At 38.3% G+C, this 24,884-nt stretch overlaps 1 protein-coding gene across 1 annotated transcript in view; it reads right to left on the bottom strand.

Annotated features, from left to right (window-relative positions):
- Window positions 1-24,884, bottom strand: part of SPOCK3 (SPARC (osteonectin), cwcv and kazal like domains proteoglycan 3) — a 356,641-nt gene that overhangs the window by 4,493 nt on the left and 327,264 nt on the right. Inside the window, exons 8-9 of the mRNA XM_006111699.5 lie at window positions 9,173-9,394; window positions 1,645-1,707 (exon numbers count right to left, since the gene is read on the bottom strand). Of these exons, the coding sequence (XP_006111761.3) occupies window positions 1,645-1,707; window positions 9,173-9,394 (285 nt within the window). The remainder of the gene's footprint in view (window positions 1-1,644; window positions 1,708-9,172; window positions 9,395-24,884) is intronic.

Genomic DNA, 24,884 nt, shown 5'->3' with positions numbered 1-24,884 from the left:
CCATGCTGCCATGGCTTCAATGCTATCAGCTCCGCCAAGAGGGGAAGAAAGAGAGTGATGCAAAAGGGCCCGAGGCTCCTGGCCACTGCTGTCACTGTGCCCAGAGCCCTGAGCTCTATACATTGCTGCTGGAGTGCTCCATGATGCGCTCTGGGCAGCTCTGAGGGCCGCGGCCACCATAGTTTGGGGTGCACTGAGGGCTGACTGTCCTAGACTCCGCCCCTTCCACCCAAAGCCCTGCTTCTTTCGGGAGTGCAGAGCCAGCCACCCCACACCTTGCCCAAAGGACCAATAAGGCTGTCAGCTCCCTGAATGTTATTTGTGCTCAAACTATGTAGATGACAACTAGCTTGGGTATATCTACATATACTTTATTCAGCTTGTAGTATAAAGACTATCAGTCAGCAATTCTAGTGATGCAAAACAAAGTGTATAATTTATCTCATTCTCCCAAAGTTTATCATGCAGCACTAACATGTGCAAACATGTACTTCTGTGACTAAAGTAAGCAGCTATGAATCGAAATATGCTTACAGAGCCAATATGTGAAGTTAGAGGGTTCATTTTTATGTAGCAATTTTTCAGAGTAGAGATACTCTTTAGTACAAGTAAAGTATGGGAGTTTCTTGCAGTAAATTAATATAATTTTTGTTCTACATATTCATTTTAGCAGACATATTTGTTAGGTTTTTCTGTTTCGGTAATTATACTATATCATGCTAAATAGTCCTAATTAATAGCAGGAACAGCATTGATGAAATCTTGTGACAGTTTTGCCATTGACTGCAGTGACATCAGAATTTCACCTTTAGTATCTAGTCATGCTGGTCATTGGTTTGTACAGTACTGTTGTGCTTGCAATTTTCAGATTTTTAATTTTGCCAAGAACTGAACAGAATCTACATTATTGAGAACAGATTATATTTGAACTCCTATTTACAAAAGACCTAGGCAAGTGGAACATGAAAATGAAACCTTACAGAGAGCCCCACTTAAATTAACAGAGCTCCATACAAGCACAACATTGAGTTACAGAATCAAAGACTCAATTTTTATGTAAAAGGTAAAATAATTTTGTAATAATTCTGGACTTGAAATAATCAAATATTATTTGAAGAACTATAAATAGTAAATAAATCACAACTAAAATTATTATAAATACTGTAAAAAAGGATGAGATATTTTTTCTCTGGGTACATTTAAAACTACCATTTCAAATGGTTTGGTCTAAATTTTGCAGTCTGGTTTTCACAAAGAGTGCGAATGCTAAAATTTAGATTTTATATCCAAAATAAAAAAATGGAAATTAAACTTTTTTTTATAACAACAAAGATATCAATTACTTATATAAATATTAGAGTTAAATATCAGCAGAAATGTTAATTTAGGATTGCTTAGGTCTTTTTTTTTAACCTAATAATCATAAAAATGTACAGTCTATCAGGGTAATAAAATAGATGTAATATCTTTCAGTAGGTAAGGTAATAAAAACTAAGTTTAATAGCTTTCAAAAACTTCATAAATTGTGTTTCTGGAATTTAGTGTGGTCTATCTTTGTTGGATTAATATTGATTTTATGTAGCTGTTTCACTAGGGTTATTTATGTAAGCAATAAAACCTTCAAAAGAATGATCTATGGCTCACCTAGCAGCTTCTTTCCTCCTTGCTGCTTGTGAATGTTGCTGAGCTCCATCTGGCAAGGTGGATCTGAAAGAATATAAAAATGTTAAACAGATTACACCCCATCAAAGGGGAAAGTTGGAATGACTGAGTTTTCATGATGTTTTAATACTTTGGGTTTCTTCTAATTACTGTCCTTAACATATACATTCTCTCTCAATCAATTTTACATTCACTTACTCAGACTAGATCTATGCAACGCTACACCTGAGAAAGACTTTTAAACACAGATATGAAAACCCTATTGTATGAGTACTTGCACCTCAGTTTAAATGACTCGTTAAAAAGACACCAAGATATTGATAAATAAGGGGGCTGTGTATGTGTTAGTATGTTTATGTTCTCAGCAAATAGGGCATATATTCAATTTAAATTTTAAATTGTCCAAAACTGCTGTGCTTTTCTGATATCACAAAAATCTGTCTCTTGTAAGGAGATCTAAATGTGAACATTTTTTAATGAAACCTTATCATAAGAGATTAAAGATACAGTACGTGTGCAATAAACCATACTCTATATTCATGAATGTAACATGTATATCATGTTCTCATGAATGTTGTTAAAGTTTTTAGTCACAAAGCAACGAATGATATAGTTTATTTCTTAAATGTTTTAACTACCACGTTTCAGGGTTATGGCTTGCTCAAAACTTAAAAAACAATATTTATTTATTTATTTTTGCCTGTGAAATTGTCTCTCTCTAAAAATTTAAATTAGAACACTACAAGCACTTCCTTGAAAAAAAAAAAAAGAGACACACATGAATGCATGTATAGTTCTAAACAGAAACACAAAGAATAAAGACTAGTACCTCTCTTTAAACACTGTTCATATGCCAAATTAGAAATTACAGGGTTAATACAGAGGGGCATCTTTCTTTCCAACTCTTGTGGCAGGTAGTCTGAGGTCAATGAAGCTTGTGGGACTGCTGACATGGAATATGCTTTTAGCCAAGATTGTCTCCAAGGCAATATCCTACAAAATCTCAAATTCAATCAATACTAACTTTATTTAAATAAACAGGCTCTCCATGGTCATTTAGTGACAGTGTAGCCGCATGTTTAGTATAGAAGCTAGATTTATGAGCAGACCTTTTGTATTATTCATGAGATCTAATTTAGCAGAATAAATACAAACTGGAATCCAATAGTGACCTCACATACAGATCAGGCTGTATTTATTCTTGGTTTTACATTTTGAATGACATTTTAAATAGTCTTTTAGGAAGACACATATGTATGAGCTTAGAAAGGTTGTGGGTAAAATCCTTGCCCCACTGAGCTCAATGGGTGTTTTGCCATGATCTACAGTGAGGACAGGAATTCACACTACATATGCAAGGACTATTTTTGGGAAAACAATCCCTAAAAATGGCATCATCTTCTAAAATGCTGCTTACATGGATTTTAGTGCAAGAAAAATGACCAAGGGATGTATTTTCTTTGATTTCAAACATTGAAATTATACTCTGAATCTGCTATCTAAATTCCTGACTATTTCTGGACGCTTTCTACCTTGACAGGAACAGTCACTTAACATTATCTTGTATTTTAAAATACAGCCATTTATTTTAATGGTTTATGGTTATGAGACATGAAGGTGCTCAACACTTTGCAGATGTTTACCATCTTTCAGAAAAAGTTCTTCCATCAATCATGTTGGTCATGGTATGGATATTAACTCTTAACTGCTCATTTTTACCATGGCTATTCCTTTTGTTTTAAGTAAGTTTGAACTATAACTTTCCAGGGTTTGCTCATTTCCCACATTTAAGTCTTAAAGACAAGGGTCCAGCTATCTAGAGATTATCACTAATGTACACAAGTGTGTAAGCATAGTCTATGAGTAATGTCCTTTAACCTTACTAAAACCTCCTATATCTCAGACCTGTTACTACATATAGTTAGATCCATTTTAGTGTTTGATACTCTGTTATCCATACAACTGAGATAATATTGGGGGCACTAGAAAATGGAAGAAGGGTGAGAACTTTCAAAATGTGCTGAATGGGAAGGGGGGGGGGGGGGGAATGTGCTGAATGGGAAGGAACTTGCCAAATAACGTACATGTTTTAAGGCAGTGTTTTTAAAATGTAGGTCATGGGGCCACCAGGGTAAGGTGGTAGCAGGTCTGCATCACTTTGTTTCCTTAATATGTCCATAGCTACTGAGCCTTGCGACTCCCATTCACTGAGGTTCATTGTTTCCAGCCAAGGAAAGTTGCGAAGGTCCATGACTATGGACATGTTAAGTAAACAAAGTGATGCAGGCCTGCCAGCAGCTCACCCTGGTGGCCCTGCAACCGAACTTTAAAAAAGGCTACTCTAGGGAAATAATCCTAAATCAGGGGAACCCACACAAACACAAAATGTATTGTATGGCAGTTTATATATTATGTACTAAGCCTAAATTATCTTAATCACTTCTAGCAATAAATCTAAAATGAATCATTAAAAGCTATGCAATACTTCTAGTCAGTATGAGAAAATTACTTACCTGAAGAAAATTACTTATCTGCTTTTCTCAAGATATAATCTTGCAGGATTCTCAGTTCTGATTCTCAGCTTCTGAGCACAAAATTGTCAGATCTTACTTAGCAGTTAAAGCCTTTCTGTCCTAAAAGAGAGTAGTAGCAAGGTAGAACTCTAGCTGAGCTGAGTATCAATATTACCATCTTCCAGTCAGTTCCAGTGAGTGAGAGGTAAAACTCCCTCAGATTTCTGGACTGATTTTTAAGTACTTTGGTGGTAAGACCAAAATCAGTGGTCTTAGCTTTTATAAAAACTTGAGGAAAGTAGAATCACTTCCTGTACAGTCACTATGCTGGTGTACCTCTGGAATGGAAAATAACTTGACATCAGATGAGTCCTGCAGATCTGAGTCTGAGTAACAGACCTCATTGTTCTGATTTTTAGCAAGCTTGAATCCAAACAGTGGAGTGGCCTAGATGACAGAATGGTGATAGAGTGGCCTGCATTGTGGTAATTGCTCCATGAGTCACTAACACTTGTGCTGAACCCTTTAGTGAAAAAGGCTCTGTGTTCAGGCCAGGGCTTCCTGTACCAATAGTATTGATTCTCATGGCATTTAAATGCAAATTTAACAAGAGATCCTACCCTGCCAATACAAAGAGGGAGGAGTACTTCAAAGTGAATACTATGAACAGGGCCGGCCCAAGCCATTTGTGCGCCCCAGACGCCGCCCTTGGGAGTGCAGCACATGCGCAGTCTCACCCCCACCCAGTCTGGCAGCCTCACATGGCGCCCTCTACAATGGGACGCCCCAGGCAGTAGACCAGTCAGCCCATAGCTTGGGCCGCCTCTGACTATGAGGCCTTGCAGAGGATTAGGACAGATTATATCCAATTTCCCATTTTATACTGACTCACCATTTTTCCTGCCTCTGCTTTGAGTGCATTAATCTAGGGAAAAATCTGGAGACCCTCTTTTAGAGTTACCTGGAATCAGGGGCTTCAATGGAAATGCATCAAGGAGCAGATGGCCAACTTCCTTTGTTTCCTGTCTTGACTTCCTGTATGGATTTTCAGCTCATTCAAAACACTTCTGCTTATCAGCAGATGCTTGGTAGAGCCTCTTCATTGTTAACATAAGGTACTTTGGTGGTAAGACCACATTGTTGTGCATACTGATACTGGGGTCTCATACAGTGCTAATATGGATAGCATTGGCATTCCAATCTGCTTCTCAATAGTCTTGGCCAGGTCAAGCTTCAGTTTTCAGGGTCAACCCTTGAAGCACTTCAAGCCAACCTCATGCTAGACTTACTGGAGTCTCTGGGTGCCTTAGGAAAGGCTTAAGATATACATCACAATTCTTCAGTGCCATCGATAGACAAATGTAAAAGCCCTACAATCTGAGATCAATCACACAAGAAAGATGGGCCTCACTCTTTATCATCCGTAGCACAGACTAGATATGAAGACAATACATGGTCTTGCATCCTCCTTATTTACTATATCTCGTGAAAGAAAAAAATATAAATGCATCAAGAGATGCACTTGGCTAACAGACTGAAGTGGTAAACAGCAGTGGAGAGATACTGAGATTCCTAACAAAGTTTGGCACTCTGGTTCTTAAATTCAGGCTCTAGTGCACCAAGAGCTCTGCTGCCAGAATGAAGCAGCACTGGCAAAAAGAAAAAAACAAACAGTTACTAAAATGTCAAAAAGGCCAAAGACTAGTGGTGCATCAGCATTAAGATGGGCAATGAAGCATTAAGGCAGGTGTCAAAGCATGAAGGAAATAAGTTCTAAAGGCAGGCATTGAAGAATTTAGATGAACAGTTGCTGACACTCAGAAAGAAACGGGCCAAAGCACAGAAGCAAGCAATAAAGCACTGAGAAAACTCAGGCACTAAAGTGCTATTGAAATACACCAGAGAACCCAGGACAAATACCTCAGAAATAACAAAACCCTGACCTAGAGGCAGAGGTTTGACCAAGAACTGATATGACAACCATTGCTGAGATCCAGAGGAGTATTGGTGTAACAGTCAACAAAGCAAAGCTACTTCAGGGAAATGTTTTGCTGCTCAAGAAGGAACTGACTGGAATGTTTGGAAGGCAGTGTTTATAATTAAGACAGGGTTATGTGCAATAGCTAGACACAGCTAGTTTACTCTCTACCTTGTTATTACTTTCTTCCTGGATGATACACCCTCAAACATTTTACGGAATGGGATAATCTCAGACTTGCACTAAGAAGCTGAAACTAAGGAGTGAGACTCCCGCATACATGTTAACTTTAACAACACCTTTAAAAATATATATAGGCTTCGAAGCCTCTGCGATGGATCGCATAGATTGCATTCTTGTATTCACTTTGAACACAACCAGTAATAGTTATCAAGATCTGTACACCATGCTTTGGAGTTGTAAAACGGCACAGAAAAGAACTACAATGGTAACTGAATAAAGAGAGCTGGCTACATGACTTACAACTTTTTATTAATGGCAACTTACTCAGTGAACATTAGAAGGACACCATTAATTTTCTCTACCTAATAATTCTATCACCATTAACAGTTAAAGAGAGCTATTTAGATTATACAATCCAGCAATACATAAACACTGTCACATTACAGGGCTTAGCATAAAACTGAAATGTACTAAATTTACTAAATGGATAGTGTAGCTTATTCATGCCAACAAGAGACAAGAATTATGTATAAAAGGGATAGTAGACAAAGAACAGTACCTCCCCTCCACCCCCAATATATATTTACATCTGCCAAAGGAAAGACAAGAGAGGTATAGATGGTAGTGTTAATTTTGGGATGGGGACATGGGAGTGTTCTTAAATGTTCAAAGAGCTGCCAGAACTGAGATGTCACCTCATTAGTGGTGTTGAAGGCATTATATGTCCATTATAGCCAAGATGCTGATAACACTAGCAATCTAATGTTTTTTTAAATATGCGCCTTGTTGTGACATCATAGGCAAGGGAGGGGAAAAATGAGGGCTAGCTCCCTTGCTGGAGTCTGACACAGGAAGCGAGCTTTCCAATAAGTGCTGCTGATCGGTTTGACACCATTTTTAACTTTTTTATCACTGTGACTAAGGTACATATACATCAGACTCTGATTAGCAGAGTCCTGAGCAGTTGTTCTTATAAATACTGTCTTTAGCAAAGTAGATTACAAAACTGGCTGTATCTATCCTATGGAAGTGCCCTTGGCACATACTGGAGGAAAGGTATGTTCTGTATTCACACCTGTGGTCCCAAAACCAAGGGACATGATCCCCCTGGGGAGCCTGGAGGAATATCCAAGGGGGCATGGCAGGGCCCAGGCCAGCTCTCATAAGAGGTGGGGAGGGAATACCGCCCAGTCTCATTTTGTCCCCAGCTCTGCTGCAGCTGGCAGCAGTGGCCCTGCTCCCAGACTCAATCTCTGCCACCAGCTCCTAGCCGCCTGTTCCCAGCCATAGCTCTGCTCCCAGCCACTGATTCCTGGCTGCAACCCAGCTCCTAGCCAACGTGTGTGTGCAAACATATAACATATTCTATTACTAGTAAAAGGGGGTGTGAAAAATAAACTCTGGGGACCACAGACAAACAACACTGGCAGGGTAATGAATTCGTAGAAGACCAAAAACTGGTGATACATTTCATCTAACAGGTTGTAACATGGCTGCACTTTTTCAGACAACTGAAAAAATATACACGCCAAAGAGACAAATAATTAATCTAAAATAACAATGTATTGTTTAAAAAGAACCGTTTATGTTCTTTAGTAAGTAACTTGGATGGAGGATACCTCATTTATTGCTTCCAGCAGCAGAACACTACTTTTAAGAAAGAACAAAACAAAGAAACAATGAGTCCTATTATAAAGCAAGAAAGGCCTTTTAGGCAATAAAATCTTATTTCTTTGCACTCGGTCGTTATCAGTATGAATGTTTAAAATAGAAAAACAAGAAGTTAGCCAAAATATACCCACAGTAGTATGTCATTATTTTTGTTCAGCTTTACAATTAAGAGATTAAGAATCTGACCCTGCAACATGGTAAGTGTCTTCAGTTCTCAGAAAAGTCAAGATTAAGTTGTAATGATGAACATTAATGAGACTTAAGTGAGAGGATTTTCATAGGCACAAATGATAAGTATGAACATAAGATAACATTTTCAGAAGTGCTTCATTGAGTAGGGATCTAAGTCCCACTGAAAAACATTTTCAACTTACTTTCGGTGGCAGTTAGGTATCTAGCTGCCGTTTGTTCCTTTGAAAACCTCCTTCTAAATCCTCTCGCAAATAAGAAACTGAGTGCATGCATTTCCATGTTATGTCCCATTTCAGCTAAGAAGCAGTGACAAAGCTTTTAAAACAATTCCATTCTCATTCTTTTTTAAAAAATTTCTAACATTTATGGAAATGTCAATTAGATGTCTGAGATTGATTTAATTTACATTAGTGGGCAGTTCAAAAAGAAAATGCCTCTAGATATTTTGAACTAGTATTTTATTACCAAAGAATTTCGAGACGTTCTCAAGAGTTTAAGCTATGCCCTGAAAATCAGTGACTTTATAGCCAAATTAATGCAAATAACTTTATGCATAACATTGAATTTCTTTGAGTCATTTTAATAGGCTCACAAAACAGAATATTAAAATGTCATAGCACAGTAATAAAAAGTTAATTTTATAATGTGTGCAAAACAGAGAAAATTAATGATAATAATTTTGTCCTTTTATTTTGGTCTCTCTCTTTCCTCTCTGTAGACGTTGGTGCACGAAAGTATTATTGCGCTTTAACACTGTATTTAGAATTCCTTGAATCTCAGCTAAGTTTGACTTTTTGGCTTTCTTTTTCACTGTATATTCACAGTAACTCAAAGCCTTTAAAGAAATCAATATGAATAGCACTATGAATAGCACTTAACTTGTAGTTCACTATAAACTTTAACATGTTGCAAAAAGATAAAACAGTACAATAAGGTCAGTCGTCTGAATCTACGGGTTATTCTCATATTTTACCTTGCTGTCTCTGGAAGCAGTAGCACCACTCATTGTTAGATATCAAACTGTCCTTGTACGTGTCACAAGAATTGAAGAATGTCTTGGTGCACTGTTCATTGTTGTCAAGGTAAATGCTTCCAAGCTCTGACTGGTCTAACAGCAGGTCATAGTTCGTATCAAGTCTGTTAAACATCCAGCCAAGGGAATCCTTGCAAATTGGCAAAATGCTGGTATCAAATCCTAAGAGATAAAAATAAAAAATGATCAGATAATAGTAAAGTAAAGAAAGCATGTCATGCATATGCCTTTACTGGTACACACACAGTGCTTAAATAATGAACAACGAATAGTCTAGCAGCACCTTAAAGACTAACGAAACCTGTAGATGGTATCATGAGCTTTCGTGGCTACACCCACTTCTTCACAAAAGCTCATGATATGATCTACATGTTTTGTAAGTCTTTACGGTGCTGCTAGACTATTTGTTGTTGTGTTTTTAAGTTTTTCCAGTTACAGAATTACTCGGCTACTCCTCTGAAATGTATAAATAATGAATGTTACTGATAGCGAATGTATAATAATATGCAAATTTTATACAAAACATCAATAACTTTATTGGTTAAAAATTAGCTTCCAACACACTTAAAGCAATAAAAAACAAGACCTTTTCCCCCAAAATTGTATACAGGAAACACAGATTACAGAATAATATGTGATCTAGAATGACTTTTAGGAAACTAATTCTCTTAAGGGATTTTAATGATATTATAAATCAGGAGAATGGAACTCACAAAACTAGCAAAAGGAATAAATTCAGTGGAACTCTTTGCAGCCTTCTCAGACACATTAAACACTTTAAAAGGTGATTTTTCACCCTAAGTTATAATTTAAAAATTATTAAAACTTTTCAACTTTTCAACAGCATGCACTAACAATATCACTCAAAAACACCAATGTATTCATTTCTTCCTCCCATTGTATAGCAAACAATTCCCCATGCAGACAGCACTAGGTGGATAGAAGAAAAATGACCATTGACATAGCTACTACCTCTTGGGGATTCTACCTTTTCTAATAGGAGAATCCCTCTCATCAGCATAGGGAATGTCTATATCGAAGTGTTGCAGATACCCTCCATGTTAGCAAGGTTTCACAAAAAACATCCTAGAATGCTTCAGGAACTAGCTGAAGAGATTTGAGCCATGACAAACTGTGTGTGTGTGTGTGTGTGTGTGTGTGCGCGCGCACACACACGTGTGCGTGTATAGTATCATGAGCTTTCAGCAGAGTGAATTATGTCATGTCAATTATTAAAAGTCTAGAACTGTGGTTCTCAACCAGGGCTACATGTACCTGTGGAAGTATGTGAAGGTCTCTTAGGTGACGCATCAACACATCTAGGTATTTGACTAGTTTTACAACAGGTTACATAAAAAGCTTTAGCGAAGTTAGTTCAAACTAAAATTTCATACAGACAAATTGAGGACGTACGCAATTTTTCAGGAATATTGTGTTGTGACTTTTTTTATTTGTTTGATTTTGTAAGCAAGTAGTTTTAAAGTGAAATTAAACATGAGGTCTGCAAGACAAATGAGACATCTGTGAGGGGTACAGTCATCTGGAAAGGTTGAGATGCACTTGTCTAGAAAACAAAGTAGGAGAAAAGATTTTAAAAATGGTTTTTTGAGCCTAGAGAAGATTAGACTGATGGGAACATGGGAACACTCGTTAAGTGCATAAAAGATATAAAGAGGAAGGAGATAAATTGTTCTTCTTTAGCACTGAGGACAGGACAAGAAGAAATGGACTTAAATTGCAGCAAGGGAGAATTACGCTGGCAAAAACTTCCTGTCAGTATTGCTAAGCATTGGAACTTATTATTTAGGGATGTTGTGGAATCTCTGTCACTGGAAGTTTGTCAGAACAGGTTAAACAAACATCTACCAGGGACAGTCTAGATAATATCAAGTCCTGTCTTGGTGCAGAGAACTAGCTAAGATGATCTACGGAGATTCCTTCCAGTCCAACATTTCTATGACCCTAAAATAGTCAAGCAGCAAACATTAAGATTTTATTGACTTAATGTATGCTATGTATACTCCATCACAGTATATATCATTTCAAAGTTTATCGCATGTACTTTAAGAAGATGGAGCTGTCAAAAGTGCCATTGCCATTAAAATGGGGATAAAAATGACACGATCACTTGATGAAAATATTTTCTTTATTTTAATGACTATATATTCTTTAAAGATATAAACTGGAATTCTTTGTGACCTGAAAGCACCATAAAAACTATCAATCAATCAAAAAGGTAAAGCAGATTTAATAATACATTTGTACAGATATCATTGAAATGTAATAGTACAAGGGACATTTCTAGTCAATATTATTATCATCTTGTTATAATCATGGCCCCTGTCAAGCCTGCATGGGTTACTAGAATCTTTGTCTTAGCATGTACACAGTTCTGTATAGGGAAGATTACACAGCAAACTCTCCTGATACAAACAAAAATAAGATATTGTAGAAGCTTAGATGTGGGGAACTTGAAGAATACAGGAGGTAGTTCATCATCCGCATTTTTCCATCCATTTTGCAATAGCAGTCCTATATTTGATTTACTTATATGTGAAGACATCAACATTTGTGTCACAACTTTTTTGACATGCTTTTCATAATGGTCCTCCTGTGATAGGCTAGGCTGTGACTTCTCTTAGAAAGCTAGTTTGATACACAAGCAATTCAAATTTCTGTTGGTCTCTATTTTTTTTCTCACCCTGGTCATACAGACATGTGGCCAGCTTCCTTGCTTCTGTGTCCATCAGCATCTTACAATTTGGAAAGATCTCTGAAGTGCTAAGCTCCCTTGGTTTTGGCAACATTTAACTCATTTATCTTGTTAATGAACATACTCCCAACTTTTTCAACATAAATCCTGTTGTAAGTGCCTCACAAATTGCATTCACAGATATGAAATGATTCCTGTTTCAATTCATATGTTATCTGTGAGTTCCATTTTTGGAAAGTATGGAACTGCAAAGAGCAAAATATCTGTATCAAGTGATTTAATTCCTTTGGTTTCTTTGGCATTAAATGCCAAATTGGCACATACAATGCAGAAGCATTCTTGTGTCCACTTCATACTGAGTTTTGTACAAGTCTTGAGCTTTGTCAATACCTTTACTGGTGATAGCCTTTGCTACTTCACCATTGGAAGAGCCTCAATGTGTTTCTGTTGGCTGTACTCCATATATTTGCAGAGGAATGTTATAAGCAACTGCTTATTGAATGTCACCTTTAGAATATTTTCCATGGAGTCGCAAAATGACCACTGGTATTTCTCTACATCCAACCTTAGATCCTGTCTGAGTCTGTCTATCTGCAGTTTTCTCAGGATACGTCTACACTGCACACTTATTTTGGAATAAACAATTCTGGATGAAATACTCCGAAATAGCTTATTTCAAAATAGCACATTTACCCTACAGGGAAGCTTCACAATTAGTCTGAGGCATGCAACCCTAATGTGGATGTGCTACTTTTATTTAGAGCCCCAAGAGGAACTGAGGAGAAATTACTTTGAATGGCCCTGGGGAGGAGCTATTTCGAAATAGAAGCAATAGAGCGTCCACACTACTGCTAATCTGAAATAGCTATTTCAGAAGAGATGTTATTCCTCATGGAATGAGGTTTACAGAAGTTTGAATAAGCTATCTGTTATTTCAAATTTATTTCATAGTAACGGAATTGCTGGGAAGACACTCGCATTGTTATTTCAGAATAACAGGCGTTATTCCGAAATAACGCTGCCATGTAGACGCACCCTCAGAGATCCTGTTTTCAGTCTATCAAAAATTTTGATTAAAGAATTAACCAGGCCAAGTTTTTTAAAGATTTGTCTCAAGTACTCAGTAGCCAATTCATCAAATGTGTGTGTGATGGATAGGAAGAGTGTTGGCCTCCTAAAGAGTTAAACTCAGGTAGCTAAGGGTATTGTTGGCAGGGAGCCAGAAGCACCAATGGGATTCAGTGCTGAAGTTTGAATTATATGTCTAGACAGTACTAGGTCCTACCGTGAGGGCAGGGTACTGGACTCGATGACCTCTCAAGGCCCTTCTAGTTCTAGTGTTGTATGGTTCCATGTAGATACCTTGTCTGCGCTTTCTTTGTTGTCTTCTAAGTTAAGGGCTGGAGGGAGCAATATGCAGTAATTAGAATTACCATGTCTACAAGGAATACTGGGCACAGGAATGGACTGAATGAGGAAGGGATTGTGAGTATATAAAGGGAAAAAGTGTATTTAGTCATGATAGAGGTATCTTCCTGTGTTTTGGTTGTTTGGTTAAACTTCTCTGTGTGAATCTATGCCGTCCCTCCCCCATTCACTGTTTAAGAGAGTACCCAGAGATGTTCTCTCTGTTTTGTCTTTACTTAGTTGCTCTGTAACACCTAGCAACCAAATAGATTTGATCAATTATAGCTTTTGTTTGTTGTTAAAATCATTTTTAAAGGTGATGATTTGATTCTTGTGTCCTGGAAAGTAACAGGGGTTCTCTGTGTGTATTTGCCTACCTAACACTGGGCGGTCAGCTACTAGAGACTGCAGCTTGTTTTTCTCCTTTCTTTCTTCAAGCCCTCTTAGGGCCAAAGAGCTTGGAATACCCTTGGGGAAGGAATTCAAGTGTTCATTCCAGTTTTTAGGGTGAAATCACTTGATGGTGTTTTTTTTCTTTAGAGTCAGTGCATCTGTGACTCTGGGGAGGTGTATGTGTGTGTGTGTTTTAATGCAGAGTCTATAGAGGCAAGGTATTTAAGGTCTTTGTGGGCCCTCACCTTCTACACTCAGAGTGTCAGAGTGGGGAGCAGCCCTGACCGTGGGGAATTTGTTTCCAGACATAATTTGTCTTGCAGCTATCTATGGCATCTCTGATATGCATGTGGTTTCTCTGTGGCATCTTCTTAGCTCATGGAATCTTTTAGCTTAAGTTTCCAGCTGATGCCCTAAGACCAACAGCTTTGTCTGTTCTTCTCACTGGAAGAGGTTCATAGGAACATTTCTATTAGGTAACTAGGAAGGGATGCTATTGAAATATATAATCTTTGCATCTCTTTAAAGACAGGACTCTGAGTGAAAAAAACCCTTGTAGACTGATAGCTGCCCCTACTTTGCCAGTGATCATCTTTGCCATATCAGCAAATATTTGGTACCAGATTACTTGACTGAGCTGAAAAAGCTACGTGTCACATCAGAATCAAGTGCAACTCTCATAAATCTCTCCATTTGTTCTTCACAGCATCGGCTATATTTTGTACAGACTCTTGAGCATCTGATGCTACATGTTCTGATGAGAAGCAAACCCATTCAAGGCACATCCTGTTTTCCTGGCACAATCAAACCATTATATTGCTTTCCATAATGATAAGGTACCAAATTTGTTGGTCTTACCATTTAGGAAGAGTTATTGATCAAACAGACAAACTGTAGTTATATATATATATATATATATATATATATGGACATGAAATTATGTATTGTCATGTCTAACAGTAATACTGACCTGTGCATAAGAATCACTGAATTAAAAGGTTAGTACTATATGCATAGCCAATTACAAATTAAAACAATCTACCAGTCTGAGTAGAAGCTACACAGTATGTACAAAAGCTCACAAATGGGAGAAGCATTATATTAGGCATTCACATACCTTTATATCTATCCAGTATGGACATGGAATTTATTGATACCTGTGCATAACCTTCAGTGAAAGACTGATCTGGCCGGCACACTTCAACTGAAAATATATAAAACTACTACAGGTTGGACCTCCTTGGTCTGGCACCCTTGGGACCTAACTGGTCCCGGATGAGGGATTTTGCTGGACCAAGGGAGGTCATTTCTGGCAATCTACCAGCAGCCTGCCTGGTCTCCTGGCTGGCTCTACTGTTCTGCCGACCCCACTGGGCAACCACCACTTCTGTGACTCTGGGACTCAATGGGCAGCCACATGCTAGAGTTCTGGGACCCATCAGACAGCCACACCTCTTTGCCCTGCTGAGCCACAGCTACCATGGCTCCCAGCCTTGCCAGGAAGCCATGCGCTGGGTCTCCAAACCTCACTGGGCAGTGCACTGCCTTCCTGGCCCCACAGAGGTCCTTGCCTCTGGCCCTCCACCAGGACCCTCTGGTCGGACCATGGATGCTGCTGGACCAGAGAATCCCAGTTATGAGAGTTTCAACCTGTATCATTTGTGAATGTGCATGGGTGAGCTCTGACTACAGTGAGCAAATGATGTCAAATTATTAAATATTTTAGTTTAAAAGATTTATGAAATGTCAAAAAAAATCTACAAATGGCATTTGACCAAAATGATTATGACCCTGGCCAACTAGTGCAGCTTTCCTCTTTTAATAGGTATTTTGAATACAGTTTTCATCTTTTTCTTGCAATAAGTATTTCAGTTTAGGATGGATACCTTGTAATGTTAAGATTTTGAAGCTATCTGAAACCTTAAACTACTAAACCCCTCAGATATACTCCCCAAGACACTAATATCTCACCAGTACTAGGGATGCCTCATGGGCTCTGAGCTTGAAGAAATCCTTCTTTAAGTCCTTGGATTCAGTTGTTAAAGGTTTTCTGTCCACTGTGAGTGCCTGACATGAAAAATGTTTCTAATCCTGGCTCTGTATGTGCCTGTATAAGAGGGAAATAGTGATTTCTTCTGCCCAAAATAACTCGTGACAAGATGAAGCAAAATGCAGGACAATGTAGTGGAAGAAAGTAGTCACAACCATATATACCAAAGGATACAATTAAAAAAAATGAACAAATATGAAAAGGACAAATCTCATTGCAGAACAGAAGAGGGATGCGGGGGGGGGGGGGGAGGTGGGAAGGGGGAGGAAGGAAGAGAAAACAGTTTCTTGCCACTTTAACCAGAAAGGACACTCTCTAAATGACTTAGCCACCTGCATTCTGCACAAAGACCTTTTACATCTGCACTTGAAAGGGAATCCTCTGAACTGTCATTCATGTTAAAATTCGACACTTGCCAACAAGGACTTAACAAGAATTTGAACTTTCTCACCCATTACCAAGACAGTTTCCCCAATTATCACCTGTAATACCATTAACTCACAAACATCCCACTCTCCCTACCTTTAATATCAGCAATTCACAGACACTTACCTTCCTTCCTCCCCCTTCCCATCCCTCCCCGCATCCCCCTTCTGTTCTGCAATGTGATTTGTCCTTTTCATATTTGTTCATTTTTTTAAATTGTATCCTTTGGTATATATGGTTGTGAATACTTTCTTCCACTATTTGATCTGAGGAAGTGGGTCTGGCCCACGAAAGCTCATCATCTAATAAACCATCTTGTTAGTCTTTAAAGTGCTACATTGTCCTGCATTTTGCTTCAACTACCCAAGACTAACACGGCTACATTTCTATCACTATTCGTGACAAGATGTGATAGTTAGGCTGAGAGCAGCTTCACCAAACCCAACACAGCTTCTGAAAGGGAACAGATACTAGATGTTCCTGAATTAGGAGATTGTGGGGGGCCATGTGGCTCCATAAAATGCCAGAGTAGAGGAGAAGGCAAGATCAAAGCCAACAGTAACTAAAGACATCAAAGACAGTGTTCTGAAACCATTTGAGATGATAGGGGATAGAAGAGCTTTAGGATGAGGGAGTTCTGTGAGAGAGTTTGTCAAAGGAGGGATCACTTTAATACTTAGGACACAAATCTTTTAGACTGATATTTAAAAGAAGGACTCACATTTGAACCATTAAAGGACACAGTTGCATATCACTCACTTCTAATCTCTATTCAGTAGAGTACAAATGTGTATAAAATACAGGTACCTCCCACATTTTCTTGACAGACCAAGGGGAAATAAAATTGTTTAGCTGTATTTCATTGAGTTTCTAATATCTCCTTCTCATTCTCTCCCAAAGAAGCAAAACCATAAAATATGCTGAAAGATACAGTGTTACAAGTCAAGAGTGTATAAATTACTAAATCAGATGAATCTGCACTATATTCCCTGTCTCAAAAGTCATCTTCCTTCATTCCTTCTTGATTAAGTTTTATACCAATCTGTCAACTGATTGCATCACATATTCTTGTTCTTCCCAATTTTGGTCATTTTTTTACGTTGATGCCTTTAAGTACAAATTGTGGCTTTTCTGGTGATTTCTCAGTGCATATCTAGGTATAGCTGCAGTTGAGAAAGAAATTGTTTTATGGTTCATGCTTGAAATGGTCATCGTAAAATCATAAAGAGAAAATATTATTAAAAACAATGGAATAAAATGAGTAATAAATTAAATGCATTTGGGCTCCAAGAAATATATATATTCATTATATTTCTCCAATTTAAGATATACAGAGACACAGTTGAATATTCAAAGGTACCACTTGAAACGAGGTTTTATGGTGCAGTGGATTTTAGAAAAACTAATAGAATTCAGGCTATTTCAAAATGAGGCAATTTTCTATCAGAAAATTGTAGTGCTCATTCCCAATCTCAGAAGTAAGACTGAGCAGAATTCTAGATGTTATAACGTAGCATATTTATTATAGGGAATAATAAGCTGTGGGACTGACGGGGAGCCAGTGGGGGGTGTGGGAGCCATTGGGGGGAGGAAGGGTACAGGAGCCACATCGCGAGCCGCAGTTTTGGGGTGGAAAGAGCTGCATGCGGCTCGCAAGTTGCAGGTTGGCCATGGCTGCCATAGAACTTGCAATAGAATTATTTTGTATTGTTAAATTGAAACATAGTGAATAGCAACAATATACTTGGGGAAGGAACTTAATGTTGAACTGGCAAAAATTCCCTAGATTGGCTATTAGCCACAAATTTAAGAAACTTAAAAAAAGTTTGTCTTTGAGCCATAAAGTGTGGAGATAATCAGGTTACTGGTTTGTGTCTATTTAATGATTCAAGAATTTGTTATTAGTGCGGACAATCAGCAACAAGCATTAATTAATTAGGTGAAAATATGCTCTAAAATGATTAGATTCTCTTAGAACGGTGTCAGTAGTAAATATTTGACCTCCATTTCATTGTCCAGTTTAGACAAACTTCAAAGCCAATTCCTGTTTGAAGCACTACTACAAACTGCAGAAAGGCATGCTACATCAAGCTGTGCTTTAGTAGCTCAATGTTATGAGACTACATGGATCACTAGAGCGTCTGCCCACTTGGTGAGTAGAGATGACCATTTAGGTCTCTTAAGGGAAAAGGAAGAGCAGATGTAGCTTCAATGGTTTGTTTTCCTCTCTACAAGAGACTCAGTCCAGCTTAATCTGAGCCAACAAATCTGATGCTGATTGCTCGGATTTTAATTTTGAGCAAGGAGGGTTTTCTTTACAACTCCTGTCGAGAAGCATATTCTTCCTTTTAGCTTTTGCTGTGACCATGTGGCCCTTTACCAAGTTGGCATGTGCACAAGGTCATTAACAAAGATCCTTCCTTCCTTCCTTCCTTCCTTCAAATTTGCCACCAGACTAGATATTACAGAATTCTACAGCTTGCCAACAACTTCTTTTACAATACAGGCTGGTTGGCATTTTCTCAAACAGTAAGCTCAGTTGTGAAGGTTTTTTCTTAAAGTGATATCTCAAAAAAATATTTCTCTTATGCAAACATTGGATTTCAGAAGTTCAAAAATGAAGCCAGGATACGCAAGGATCATTCCTGGAATATCTGCTGACTCAGTGTGGATCTGTATGACACTTAAATAATAAAAAGGTAAAATAGTATTTTAATTTGTATCTGCACAATCTCAATTGTATCTCTTCCTCCAGAGATTACGTTGGGACATTCACAGTACTTAAAAGTAGAGTGTCAAAGTAGACCCTTGAAATTGTCAATTTTATCTTACTTTTAAAAAAATTGGTCTTTTCTTTATCTTCTTTCAAGGTTATGATGTCATCTTCTGAAATCTCAATGTAACACTTGTCTATGTTAGTTCTGGCTAAGTGATTTTTTACATGTAATACCTTCTCTAATTTCTTCAAAATAATTACCAGATCAGCATGCATGTAGTCTTTCAGATCCACCATTTTTTCTTCAGCACATTCCTATAGTATGTAACACAAAAAAGCGTGCAATATGACTTCTTCAGAAACAGTTTGTCAGTCAACGGCAGTATTTTGGGGATTACATTTCTTTTACTTTGCTTGTTGGACATTAATTTCCATTGCTTGCCATCAAAATAAATGAATACATAAAAGAATAAGAAAATTCTATTAAGATTATTTTAATAAACACAACAAAATCTGATTTAATTGCATCATATCTTCATTGTCTATCTGTAAAGTGGGAATAATAAGTATTTCCCTATTTTCATCTATGTTTTCTTAAGGCTGTAAGGGTACGTCTACACTAGCTGGTAAACCTCATTCCAGAAGGAACAACAACTAATTCGATTTAGGGCTTTAATTCAGAATCCCGTTTCACTGCCGCGTGTAAACGCGGGCAGTTACTTCGGGCTAGTCAATTTCTAAAATGGCGACCGGCCGGGAACATGCTAATGAAGCGCAGGATATTTAAATCCCACACTTCATTAGCAATTTCAGTTACCCTCATTAGCCTCCCTAGATCGAACTAGGGGGCTAGTGTAGATGTACCCTAACTTCCTAAGGGCAGGGAACTGTGTATACACAGTGCATAGCAGAATGGACCTTTTAACTACAATTTGAATACAAATAACTATTAAAGACATCCCCCCCATTCCTTTCTGGGCACCAACTTGATCCTGGGGAAGATATAAATGTTTGTAAATTAAATCCCTTAAGTATTAGAAAACGTTCAGTTTACACTATCAAGGAGCATAATATTTTAAATATAAGCAGCAGCTAAACAAAACTTCATAATCAGGTTAAATAGCTATCATCTGGACTTCTCCACTTTTATAGGTTGATAGATGCCAAATTGTCAGTAACTATTTAGCCTAATGGGCATCTATGTCTGTATCAGTTTATGCATTCCTTTTGTTTTATGAATAGCCTTTGAGATTACAACTTTTACTGCAGATTAGAACTTCCATTTTGTAGCAAAAACAAATTATGTTTGGGAAGCTGAAACAGGATGATCAACCTTGAATAGTCCCAGCATAGTCACTGCTTTTCATAATGATTTTGCCCAATAGCCATCAAGAGGGATGGAGCATGGAAAATCCCCATAAGAAGAGAAACAGAATAAGAGCCACAGACTACTCTTAAAAGTGATATGCTGTAAAGTAAGCAAAGCCATTGCCAGAAACTGAAGACACAGCTGGAACAGTGGGGTACGTACATGGGTCTGGGGAGGAAGAAAGAGCTTTGCCTTCCCTCAAGGACACTGATCATCCCAAGAACTCACTGAAGTGGTGAGGTCTCGGATAGAGGAGATTGAACATTTATCATTTTACACAGATCAGTATTGTCTGTGCTTTCTAACTGGAGAGAGTGAGAGTGCATGTGTGTGTGAGAAAGAGATTAAATCATTACTTTGTCAAGCCTGTCTGTGTTCTTGCTTTAATTATCACATGGACCATGAAGGATTAAACTGTAAACCAGAGATACTATGACTTGTAGACCTCTGAGGAAGCACACAGGTGACTGAGAAGGCACAGAAACTCTCCGCATTGGTGTTCAAGATTAAGGCAGTTGGAGTGTCCCACTTCTCTTGATTCCCATGAAAAGGTTTCACATAGGAATTTGAAGTCCAGGACACGCTGTAATGGTCCAGAAGTAGAGACAGGGTCTAAACTCCTCTCAGACCTAGCTGACTTGGAAATATTAAAACTTAACACAAATCTGTTGACCATCTGCTAGGGATAACTCAGTCTGAACTGAGACATCTTCCATTCAGGAATTTAACCTTTGAAGCAGAGCAGCTGTCATATTTAAAGGATTTCTTACTATGACTTTATTTTGCTCAGTGGATCTCATTCTTCATGTCTTTGTGCATAAACGGGGGAACACTTTAATAGCATCCAATAACCCAAGGAGGTTATTTATCCTCAAATTACAGAAACACTGCCAATCACTTCAGGAGTTTTAATTACCTTCTTTGCCCTCAAACAAAGAACTAAGGAGCATATCAGTAAAAAATATAGTCATCTGAATGAAGTCGTTTCTGAAATATTTCAGTTATTCCAAAATCACAAATAAATCCTGAATCAATTGGTCAACCTCACTTACTGCACTTAGTGTCATAAAAAGAAAAATAACCATATTTAAATCAAATCTAGTAAATGAAAAAGCTTACACCTCATCTATTTGGGACTGAACAAATAGGATAGCCTTACTTTTAAAACCAATTCAGATTCACAAGTACTATAAAAAGTTGAGTAGTTGAATGTTTCTGGCCCCTAACCTCTTGTTGACACTGTAATTTGCTTCAGTGTGTTGGTCGGGGGGCACAGATAACCTGTGACACACACACACACACACACACACACACACACACACACACACACACACACACACACAAAATCAATATAAGCACCAGTGTAGGTAGCACTAAGTTCTCAATGGAGCTTCTCCAGCTGACATAGTTAACAGCTCTGGGGTATAGGAACAGCAAGGCAATGGGAGAGCTCTTCACTAGAAGCACTATAGTGGTGCAGCTGCAGCAGTTTAACTGCTGCTGCAAATGATGTAGAGTAGACACATCCTAACATCACTAAAAATCTTAGACTCAGATCAACCAATACAGCTTCCTGTTGGCTTTAAAGTACAATTCAAAGGATTAGTTATGTTCTAATGTGAGATATGAGACTCAATTGAGAAACCGCCTTCTCTCTTTTACCTACAACTACATATAACACCTCCTGAATGGCTTTTTTGGTCACACTTTGGACTTGCATTCACGCTTACACTAGTTCAGTCCTGCTGCTTGCACTAGTTCCTAGAGTTTTACTCTTCAGAACCATTTCACAGGCTTCTCAATAGTAGACCCTTACTTATTTAAACAGCTCCTTGCAATGACGAACCAGAGACAGTATTTGGCAAGCACAACACATTATAAAATGTATTTGATAAAGTGTATTTCTGGTTAAAGAGACCAACATATTTCTATTTTTCTCATCATATATATAGTAGCCCAATGTCTGTGAGTCTGTAATGCTGAAATGCTGGCTGTTCCCTCTGGGCGGCGTGGTTGCTAAAATGCTGGCTATTCCCTCTGGGAAGCTCGTGCTACATGGGGAGCGCGGAGCCCAAACAGTCACTGGCACCACTTGCTCCCACGCTGCAGCTCGGCTGAGTGGCGCAGAAGTCAGCCGAGCACCATGGTGGGAGGCGTAGGGAGGCGGGAAGGTGATGTGCAGCGTGACAGTGATTCCATGCCCCACTCCCTGGCTGTGAACGTCACCGCCCCGCCCCCCTTCACCTCCTGCTGTGGCGCTCGGCTGACTTCTGCGCTGCTCAGCCAGGCTGTAGCGTGGGAGCAAGTGGTGCAAGCGACCGTTTGGGCTCCGTGCTCCCCATGTAGCACGGGGAGCATGGAGCCCAAATGGCTATTTGGGCTCCGCAGTCCCCCAAGTGAGAGGCAGGAGGGGAAGGAGAAGAGAAAGAGAGAGACAGAGAGAGGTAGAAGGCAGAGAAGAGCTGAGAGAGAGAGGGGGAGGCCGTAGGAGGAGGAGTGAGAGAGAGAGATGGAGCGAGAGACCGGAGGTTCAGGAGAGAAGACCGATGTGGAGGAGAGACCTGAAAATCCCGTCTTATGACGGGCTAATTGGCTAGTTTTAATTAATGTTCTAACAAGACTTTATGATAATGGGTACCAATTAAACTGAAAACAAATAGTTGAAACATAAATTTACAGTTTCAAATATATAAATTTGTATTATAGTTTGTTATATTATTTACTGTAATAAACTTATTTAAGTGCAATAAAAACAACAAACAGAGCTTTTCCATTTTGTAACAATTCTCTCCACATCTTGCCTCCGAAGCAATTTTTTCCTCAGATCGTGAGAAGAATGCTTCCCTGATAAGACAGGTTAATCTTTAATTCATTTTGTTTGCATACTATTATTATTTTAGCATGAAAAATCACACAGAGAAATAGCATGTCCAATTAAATGAAAATAAATGGAATTTCTTGGTAGAGAACAGTGTCTGGAATGTAAGAATTGTAATAAGATTCCAAAAGCAGAAAGGACCAATGTGATCATCTAGCCTGACCATCTCCATACCACAGGCCATAGAATACTTCTTCAATTTAATAACATTCTTCTTGACATGTGGACACGAGAACTGGATGCAGTATTTCAGCAGTAATTGCACAAGTGCCAAATATAGAGATAAAATAATCTTTCTACTACTACTACTACCTGAGATTTCCTTGTTTATACAGCCAAAGATCTCTTTGGCTGTTTTGGCCACAGCATCACACTGGGAGCTCATGTTGAACTGTTTATCCACCACAATCCTCAAGTCTTTTTTCAGACACCAGTTTCCAAAGTAGAGATTCCAATCATATAAATAACACCTACAAATGTACATGCTTATTTCACCATATTATAATGCACATTGTTTGCTTGTGCCTAGTTTAGTATGTGCTGCAGATTTCTCTATCAGTGACATGTCCTTTTCATTATGTACCACTCACCCAATATTTGTGCCATCTATAAAACTGATCAGGGATTATTTTTTACTTTTTTCCAGGACATTAATAAAAACAATACATAGTGTGGGCAGAAACAGTCCTTGCAAGACAATAGTAATACCATGCCATTGTCAATGATGGTTCCCCATGAACAATTACACTTTGAGGTGTATCAACTAGTGTTCCGTGTCAATGTTATATCTTTACTAATTTTTTTTAAATAAAAATACAATACCAAATCAAATGTCTTACAGAACTCTATGTTACACGAGCACTTTATCAATCACTCTTCTAATCTTGTCAAAAAAGATATCCGCTTTATTTGATAGGATATATTTCCCATAAACCCATGTTGATTGGCATTAATCATACTGTGCTTTTTTAATTCTTTATTAACCAAACCCTGTATCAGTCACACCAATTGATGTCAGACTGACAAGCCTGTAATTACCCAGGTCATTTCATTTGCCCTTTTAAAATATTGGTCAAAATTAGCTTTCTTCTAGTTTTCTTGAACTTCCACAGTATTCCAAGACTTATTGAAAATAAACATTAATGATCTAGTGAGCCCTTCTGCCAGCTTTCAAAACTCTTGGATGCAAGTTGACCAGACCTGCTGGTATAAAGTGTTGATTTTGGTAGCTGCCGTTAGTATCTGAGATACTAGTGGAGTAGAAAGAGTGTTATCATATAAGACATGACTATAACATGTTTTTCTCTTCCAAATACAGAAAATAAATATTTATTAAATACTTGTGCCTTTTCTTAGTTCGAAGTAGCACATCCCCAGTAGCCATCCTTTGATGAACTTTGAGAACGATGAACTCTGGGTAGCTATTCCATGCTTCTTGAACCCCTTTGCATTCTGGGTTGTGCTCTCAGTGCCTGCTGGGACCAGAACTGTGCAGCAGGTGGTTCTGGATACATACAGTTAGCAGCCAATAACACACTCATCTTCTCCCCTGGCCTCCTGCTTTGCATCATTTTTTCCCCCTGGTTACCCATGCAGATGCCATAGCAATATAAAAATGGAACCTACTGTGGATCCTGTTGAACATCAAAGCATTATGGTAATCATATTAACTATAGTAACCCTTATGCTGGAGTTCATCC

Source organism: Pelodiscus sinensis, chromosome 4 (assembly GCF_052426305.1).
Source record: "Pelodiscus sinensis isolate ZL-2025 chromosome 4, ASM5242630v1, whole genome shotgun sequence".
NCBI lineage: Eukaryota > Metazoa > Chordata > Testudines > Trionychidae > Pelodiscus > Pelodiscus sinensis.
This window is presented reverse-complemented; position numbering and strand designations above follow the sequence as displayed.